We start from the raw sequence: 8,656 nt of genomic DNA on the forward strand, positions 1-8,656 counted from the left end.
TTTCTGATGGTGCTCAATTCTGCAAACCTCTCTGCAACAATTTTAGTCCCTCAAAATTGAATAAATTAATTTTGCAATTCATTACCAACACTAAATAACGTGTTCTCCCTAAATAATGCAAACTTGGTTCGTTCAGTTTGGTGTAGGTTACGGATTTGTACCGTTTAATGACAGATCCAATCTTTACGATCCTGCCAAACAGGAGTGTCATACCAAAAGCAGCTCAGACTTGCCACAGTGACATGCTATTCTAGGCAAGTACACCGCAAAAACACGTTTAGTGGGAGAAAGGCACCTTATGTAAACGCAGGTACCATCTCTTACCGGACGGTTCCATGAACCGAAAAGGTTGCTGCTTTTTCTACGGGGTGTAGCCCACGTAACTGGTCATGGTTTACCTGTGGTCTTCTGCCCACCCTAAACACCCGCAACAAATGACTAATTCCCACTTTACTTCGCTGCCTGCTCTCAAAACCTTTTCATTATAAAAACGCTGTAAGAAAAAACATGCACCGTGCTCCCATCCCATAGAAAACGTATTACAGCACCAAACACATTTTTTTACCAATACTTCGCTCATTACCACACTTTTCTCTGTTCCTCAATCGCGTCTGCAAGCTTGGCATCCTGCTCTCTGACCTCTCCCGGGAACATTGAGTAGGTGAAAAGAAGAGATTTGACACCTGAATCGAATATGGCACTTACGCCCTGGCTGAAAAAGAGGTACGAGGCCACAAGAAAGATAAGAGCGGGGATCATAACCTCTTTTAGCGGGGTGTTCTGATCCTTGATAAACAACCACAGGCCAAAGCAGTAGATAAGCGCAAAAATAATACCGATGAAATTGAGGAGTGTGGTGATGGCAACGCTGTTCGTGATGGCATGGTTGCTTGGCTGCGAAAGAATTCGCCACGACTCCTTGGTCGACTCTACGTATCCCTTTCCGGTCAGCGCGATGTGGCAGTACGCCCATTCATTGGAGAAATTCACGATGTCCTGCAAAATGTCGATCAGCAAAAGAAGTATGGCGTAGAAGAACCCTCCCACAGCGCCGCTCCTTCTCCTCTCCCTGTCTACAAGCATGCGCAACACCGTTATCAGCGCGATGAGGAGTGCCCCAAAGCAAACCGACCCGAGAGCGTACAGCCAATTCTTAATAGCATCGGCTGCCCGTTGAGTAGACGAAACAGTGCGGAACAGGAAGTGAATAGCAACTATGGAGGCGATGAATACCCTGAGAGAATAGAAGACCACGAAGAATGTCCATGAGACAGCCAAGAACTCACAAATCAGCGAAATGATCCTTTCCTGCTTGTCCAGGCCCATGTCAAGAGCCACGTAGACATAGAACATCGCTGTCCACCCCGTCAAGAAGAGGGCCAACACGCAGATAACAGAGAATATGTTGGTGCAGATGATCTGTGTCGCGGACCTTGCGACCTGCGCCGCATATTTGATGTGCTTTCTCAGGTATAGAAAGTACATAACGAGCGTAAAGACAGAAAATACGACAGATACGATGATGCCGTATATATGCCCTACGCAGATGGCCAGTACCACGGAGATCACGGGCAAGAGTATGCAGCTCACATGCATTGCAGGTGCAGGAAAGTAGAGCAATGCTGCCAAGTGTATGCCGAATGATGAGAATCCGCACACAAACGTGAAAATAAGCAACTTCATGTCAAGATGAGATACCAGATCGAAATATGACTTGGTCTTGGACGTTAAGACCACGTACGTGATGACAGAGGCCATGAACACGATGTACAGCGCGAGTGCCCATAGATCATTCACTCTTCTTGTTGTTTCTTTGTATTGTGGATGAGTGGCTGGCATTTCGTTTGTTAAGGGGTGCTTTTTGTTGCTGATTCTTAAATAAGGAAGTGTTTTGATTGGGACGATGAAACGGTGTGAAGGGGAGTGAGAGAAGAGAAATTTTTGTGTTTTAGGTTGAATTGTGTAGCGTTGGGAACAAAAGAAGTGCTGGGAACGAAGGAAGTGCTGAGAACAAAAGAAGTGCTGAGAACAAAAGAAGTGCTGGAAACGAAGGAAGTGCTGGAAACAAAAGAAGTGCTGAGAACAAATCATAGCAAACATAGAACTGTAAAGGTGGAAACGCATAAGCAACATAAATGCAGAGTGTAGAGGAAGTGGGGAGTAAATTATTACTCGCTGTTTCAATGGCCCATTCTTTTGCACTAATTTACCATTTACGGCGAGGAATGGATGCATTCTTGAGCTAAAATTTTAAAAATTAAATTTGCTCATCAATTTCGGGTTAAATGAAGAATGCGCTTTTGGCTAAAAATTCGAAATTGAAGTTTGAGATACCGAAAGGTAATTGGTTAAGTTAATTGAAGTGGAGAGTAAATCCATTTGTTCAAAATTGATTGAATCCAAAACATCAAAAATAAATTGGCTAAATTTGTTTTAATTGATGTTGCTAGATATTTTTTTCTACAGACACATCCTCTCTTTTAATATTAGCAAATAAACACGCAAATGGATTTATTTACCACTTCATTTGAATAGCGAATTCGTCTACTTTGGCCGATGTAATCTGTTTTGATTGCAATTTGAGAATACTGTGACAGCACATACTTATCTTGCACAAAAGAACGTAGGAAATTGTAGCAGGTAGTGAGTAGGAGCTACTGAAACACGTTAAATTGATTTTACTGCGGTTCCTTGCGGTGTGCAAGGATACCGGGCAGGGTTGGATGGTACAAAATAGAGCGAGGATAATGTGGGTAGGTCTAGTTAGCGAATGGATTTTACTCAATGATGGTGCGAAGGGCAGCAAGTCAAATAGCAACAGCTTTTTTGCATTGCGGGCACGAACTTTGAACATCTCGGTTACGTAAAAAATAGAACACAGGAAAAAACATATAAAAAAACGTGAGAACATAACAGTACCATTTTATGGTACGTTCATACGTACTGCATATTTAGAAGAATTATAAAGATGAATAGCTGACCGATCATGTTGGAACCGTACAGTTTGCATTATGCTTCTATAAATAAAATGAACGGTGTAAATACCGTTTATGAAGTACCACAGAACCATAAAATGTTGGATTCGGCAATGTAAGGAATAGAAATGGTGGCAAATACTCCGTTGATTTGTGCAGAGTTGTCACTTAAATATGATTCTTTAATCAATGTTGACATGGAGAAATACTTTTAAAATAATCTAAATTATGGATCCTTAAATCAATACTAGCTGCAATACTTTGATTCAGAAATCAGAACAAAGTTTGCTCGGCCATAGATGCTATTATTTCACTCCTTTAATATGTCATGTTTAGGTCTTTTCACTTGTTTTGAATCTTTTGGTGGGATTGTTTGGTTAACCATTGGCAAGCAATCACGTAATTTTAGTATTATTTGTAAAGGACTGCTGAGTAGTTTTTGAAGAAAAGAATTGAACTGCAATATTTAGCTTTATCGTATGTAGAAATGTGAAATAAAAATATTAAATTCTTTCAAACTGACTCATCATCTTTTGAGCTATCATTTCACATGAAAAACTCTGCACATGTAAAATATCCGATTTCTCGTAGATGAATACCTCCATGAACCCGTCAAGAAAGCACGGACAGTTCGTTTCGTACACAAAACCACGATAATAATCATTGCCATCGAACAGCTGAGAGTCGCACAGACCCAGATAAATTCATCGCAAAACCATACTTGCACCTTTTCAATGGTGATGAGCATCATCACAGCATTCAAATACTTCGCAAAATTTTCTAAAAGATTCAATTTCGATGCCTCTTTGCTGCATTGGTATATCAACGGGATCAGGATTTTCATAGCACTTTCCTCATCACCATACTCAGCTAGGTCTTTCAAGCAATCGTAGACCCGCTGATAGGAAAGATCACACTCGTCAAGTATCCTCTTCATGAGAACGAGCAGGCCTGCCTCCTGCACGAAACTGCTCTGGGACACAACATCGGGGTTGAGCAAGACCATAGACAGGTATGAGAGTATTTTTTGTTTGAAATCTAGCGAGTAGCTGGATTTATAATTATCAATTAAATAAAAAGCGAAGATGCCCTTCTCTTCCGTCCAACCATCCATCTTTTCCATGAACAGATCTTCGACCACATTTTCAGGAATTATCTTTTCTTTAATGTTGAAAAATTTGAAAACCTCTCGTTTGATCATGTGAGGTAAAAAAGTTGTGTGAAATAAAATCAGCAGTGCTTTATAACTAAGACATGGTTATCATGTCTTTTTTTGTGACACAGCCTCATTCAATACATGTAAGTCGACCAGCAGCATGCATATGAAACGGATCATAGCATGTGTTACATTCGTTTATATACTTGGCATGGAGGGGGGTAGAGCGAGGATGTTTGACTATGCAACACACTTTATTATCTTTGCACAGTAAATTCGTTCTATAATTACTCGAAATGCGTGAGTGCAATCGTAATTTCGGTTAGATTCATATTTTGCAGTTTTTCGACTAAAGGTTTGTTTGTTCAGTTCAACAAGCATTGTAATTTGTTTGAGCAGTGCTTTTGTGGATGATGCTGAAGTTAGAAAGTGTATAAAATTGTTTTTTGCTATATATCATTTATTTATCTTTTCTCACCACATTCACGATGGACATTGTACACCATCCTGTACTACGCCTTCATACACACCCTCACAATAACAGAAAGATATGTTGCAACCACAGCACCGATCCTAACTCGCAGACTATGACTGGCGTGACATCTCGAGGTGTACCGAACTTCAGCTATTTTTGTCGATATTTTCGCGCATTTTCACGAAGGGATTGAAAAATTAATTTTTAATTGAAAGTTGCCCCTTTTTTATGTGCGTTTTGGCGATTTTATGGCAATGAAAACTGGGATGATGAATTTACGACTTATTTTGTGACAATTACACGCTAATAAAGTAATCTAATGATATTTTTGTTATATATTCGGTAAAAACGTATTTTGAATTGTCCTGGATCCTTTCTATTTTGTACAGCTGCTTCTCAGCCCTTCTATGAATTACCTGTACAGTAACGAGATAAAGGCCATGCTTTATTCATTTGGTGACAGCAGAAATCCCTCAATACAGACCGCCCAATACGTGGAAAGTGTTCTGAAAACACAAATACAGCGGTTTCTTTCGGCTGCCAACAACATACGAATCAGCAGACGGGGTAAACTCATTAACTTGGAAGACATTGGATTTGTTATCCGCAAAGATCCTTTTAAATTGCAGCGTTTGCTCAATTTTATACACTTCAGGGAGATTAAGGGAAAGCTGGAGAGCAAATTAGAATTCCAATCGAGTGAAGCAGAGTTTACCGATATAAAACCGTTGTGTGAGGACACCAATAATAAATCGGACGTGGACACTCATTTGATAAAAATAGAGCCCGATCTGTCGAAGGTTTCTGGTAATGAGAAGAAGTTCTCATGGATGTTGCCTATGAGAGGCGTGGACACATTTCAACTTAACAGACTGCAGGAAATTGACAACTTGACAGCTACCATGAGCAAAGCAGAATATTTGGAGTTTGCTGAGTGCAGACAATCGAGTTTTGTGTACCGAAAAACCAAGAAATTCAGGGAATTTGTTGGAAATTGGAAGATGCACGACAACATTATTGATGTTCTTGGTTACATATGCTATGAGATGGTGTACAACATTGTATCTATGGTCTTAGCGCTACGTGATAAGCGGAGAGGGTATAAGGTAAAGTTTGGACAGAATGTGCCGATTACCGTCGATGAGATTGATGAGGTGTGCTGGTATGTCCTAAAACAGAACAAATTATTTTTTTAGAACGTGAAAGATCAACGTTTATACTTCTCTTCATATTGGAGGTTCGGTTGCCGCGAATAGCAAGGCTGATGTTTTTATGAGTACCTTTATCTGTGATGAAGATCGAAATGATCGGATGCATGTAAATAAATTGGTAAGGTATGCCGATATTTTCTCCAATGCTGACATAGAACGATACACTGTAACGGTTTCTATTGATATTACTGCTCAACACCTGTGATGAACTAACGATTTTAGTAAAGAAACCGTCCACAATATCAAAATTAAATATCATGTTTTCATTAAGCAACGGGAATAAACTTTTTTTGTATAACTATTATCAAAAATTCTTGCAACCGGTTTCAACCGCAGTGATATCGCGATGTTGTCTAAAACGTGCGTATTAATACGGAATAAAGGTTTATATCCACGTATGGAGAAGTATCACCTTTGTTCGTGCTGCAATACCTAGAGTTTCACAGTATTATTAAACGATCAGTACCACCAGTATAGTACCGATGGCTTGCTCGTGAAACTGCATCTTCAAAATTACATAGTTGGTAAAGTCGATGCGATAACAGAACTATACAAATTGTTTGCACAAATTCTATTCTCTATGCTGTGAACGATACAGTGGGAAGTGTGTTTTGTAAATTTAATTCATAGCGCTGAAGTGCCAAACGTTTTGGTTCGCATGCTTGAGCGACCTATTGGTAATTAAAGCGCTGAAATAATTTTGAAGCAAATTCACGGTGTTAATTTAAATAAACTGACCATACAGGAATGTTGGGACCTCCATACCAGCTTATTAGCTTAAAACCAAAACTTGATCTAGAATATACACCATTAACCGGTAATAAATCAGAATAGAAAAATTACAATTTTAAGAGACTTATACTACTTTTAACTAAAGATGGAGAAATAGGTACAGCTCACCTACCAAAGGCTTTGGAGTCGCTCAGCACAATTCAACGCAGCGATCTGTGGAAATTCAAATGTACATGTAAACGGACATTTCAGATGTTCGTATCTTTTCAGGAAATAACTCGACTTATGGCTTTCTCCACGGACTTTGTGTTTTATTTGAAATATAAACACTCGAGTGAATTATCCTTCCGTTTATTTCATTTCTCAAGTTCTCCTCATAATCCTCGTCTCCATACATAAATGGCTCGTTGTAGCGCTGCTTGTAATCGTTCAATTTCTCTAATATTCGAGATTCGATTTCAAGCAACGAAGGGATGATTTTCCGCCGAAATCTCTCCTCATGTAGTAATTGTATCGAAGATCCCTTGAGCCTTCCTGGATCGCGGGCTGTCTTCTCAAACGATTCTATTTCAACGATTACCCTGTCTCGTTTCTCAATAAGCTCTTTCAGCTCCACAAAATGCTCTTTTCGCTCAGTGAGGTCACTAATTATTTTCTTCATTAAGACAATGCTTTCCCTTGTTCGCTTGAGCTTGTCAAATTTGAGAAAGAAAATTGAACAGATCGCTTTGAACTCCTGCTCAGTGGCATCAAATATTTCATCAAATTGCACCTTTTCCTCTTCAAGCAGCTTTTCATAAGTATCCTTGAGCTTTTCCAGATCGTTTGGTAATAGAATGTCGCTATCTCTATTAAGCATATCTAAAATTCGATGAATAGCACGCCTCAGAACAATTTTGAGCTTTTCTTCTTTCTCTTCCTGCTCCATGATTTCCTTTGCCGTGCTTGCCATCTCAAAAAATTTCATATTCTCCAAATTTTTTATTTTGTGCTTCAAGAGTTTTTTTCTTAGTTCTCTACGCAGATCGCATCTTGAGTTTACTTCGTTTAAGGTTTCCACATGCAGCTTTGCCAAAGACTTTAGGTTATTTGTACTGCACTCATCATTAGTATATCCACTGTATCTGCCGTACAGATCGTAGTAATGATCACCTATTTTCTTCAAATAACAATGAATTTTTTTCATCATCACTTTCTCTAGAACTGTTATCCGATTTCTCTCGTTCTCTACGTTCAACTGATCTAACATCAAGTTTTCTAACCTTGGAAATTTTATAGTAACACCGATCTTAGAGCCCCTTGCAATCAATTCTTGCTTCGTTCTCTCTAATTTGTCCACAATTTGCGACATTTGTTCCTTAACCCTTTCTAACACCGTATCTACCTCCCTGGAAATGTTTAGAAAGTTCTTTTCAAGATACTTCTGTGATGGAAAAAGCAGTTCATCAATTGGCAGCATTTTGTGAACCGTGTCGTTCAGCCTATCGATGTTACTATGGATTTTCGAAACTATGTTATTTTTCATTAAGGGCAAGTATTTAATCCTGGTATTATGACTAAGCCAAGAATATCAAGTCGTATTTTGAGATTGACTGTATATTTTGTGTTTGTAGGATGGTATGATATTATATTTTGTATGTTCTACTATCTGTTCAAATCATCATTGTATTTCGTGTTAACCGCTACATGTCCCAACAGCTATTTCAGAGGGATGAAAATTAATTTAGAATACGGAGCAAAAATTTTGGAGTAATAGTATAGAGTAGTGATATAGAACACATTTTATATTAAGCTATCTGCGCTATCCCATTTATTAAACGAAAGAAAGTCGAACTGCTTATTAAACGATATTTTCTTCCTTTGCCATATTATGTCTCTTTACTTGTTTTAGATCTTATAGTAAGAGTTAAAGGATTATTTTCTATTCAGTGATCACGTAATTTTTGAGTTGTTTGTAAATAGTGGCTGAGAGTGTGGCAGAAAGAATGAGTTGCACAACAACTTTTGACTCTTCATGCAGTGCAAATACCTGAAACAAGCATTTTTTATTTTTCTCGAAGGGTCAAATAATTTATTTCTCAAAATTGATCAATCAGCTTCCGAGTTG

The 8,656-nt window shown here is 38.7% G+C and overlaps 5 protein-coding genes across 5 annotated transcripts; 1 reads left to right on the forward strand and 4 right to left on the reverse strand.

Moving 5' to 3' along the window:
• On the reverse strand, nucleotides 1-2,235 carry VCUG_01616 (uncharacterized protein; the record flags this gene model as incomplete). The annotated part of the gene is made up of 1 exon (XM_008076443.1): nucleotides 1-2,235. The coding sequence occupies one exon, from the start codon at nucleotides 2,233-2,235 to the stop codon at nucleotides 580-582; it is 1,656 nt and encodes a 551-aa protein (XP_008074634.1). The 3' UTR covers nucleotides 1-579.
• Nucleotides 2,236-2,418: 183 nt separating this feature from the next.
• Nucleotides 2,419-2,911, reverse strand: VCUG_01617 (uncharacterized protein; the record flags this gene model as incomplete). The annotated part of the gene is made up of 1 exon (XM_008076444.1): nucleotides 2,419-2,911. The coding sequence occupies one exon, from the start codon at nucleotides 2,909-2,911 to the stop codon at nucleotides 2,516-2,518; it is 396 nt and encodes a 131-aa protein (XP_008074635.1). The 3' UTR covers nucleotides 2,419-2,515.
• A 605-nt stretch (nucleotides 2,912-3,516) lies between these two features.
• VCUG_01618 (uncharacterized protein) lies at nucleotides 3,517-4,176 on the reverse strand (the record flags this gene model as incomplete). Its single annotated transcript, XM_008076445.1, has 1 exon — nucleotides 3,517-4,176. One exon carries the CDS (start codon nucleotides 4,174-4,176, stop codon nucleotides 3,517-3,519), a length of 660 nt encoding a protein of 219 aa, XP_008074636.1.
• An 837-nt stretch (nucleotides 4,177-5,013) lies between these two features.
• VCUG_01619 (uncharacterized protein) lies at nucleotides 5,014-5,802 on the forward strand (the record flags this gene model as incomplete). The annotated part of the gene is made up of 1 exon (XM_008076446.1): nucleotides 5,014-5,802. The coding sequence occupies one exon, from the start codon at nucleotides 5,014-5,016 to the stop codon at nucleotides 5,800-5,802; it is 789 nt and encodes a 262-aa protein (XP_008074637.1).
• Nucleotides 5,803-6,673: 871 nt separating this feature from the next.
• On the reverse strand, nucleotides 6,674-8,115 carry VCUG_01621 (uncharacterized protein). The gene has a single exon (XM_008076447.1). It carries the CDS (start codon nucleotides 8,072-8,074, stop codon nucleotides 6,833-6,835), a length of 1,242 nt encoding a protein of 413 aa, XP_008074638.1. The 5' UTR covers nucleotides 8,075-8,115; the 3' UTR covers nucleotides 6,674-6,832.
• Between the last annotated feature and the right edge of the window lie 541 nt (nucleotides 8,116-8,656).

The sequence above is a fragment of the Vavraia culicis genome, assembly GCF_000192795.1.
Source record: "Vavraia culicis subsp. floridensis unplaced genomic scaffold supercont1.26, whole genome shotgun sequence".
NCBI lineage: Eukaryota > Fungi > Microsporidia > Pleistophoridae > Vavraia > Vavraia culicis.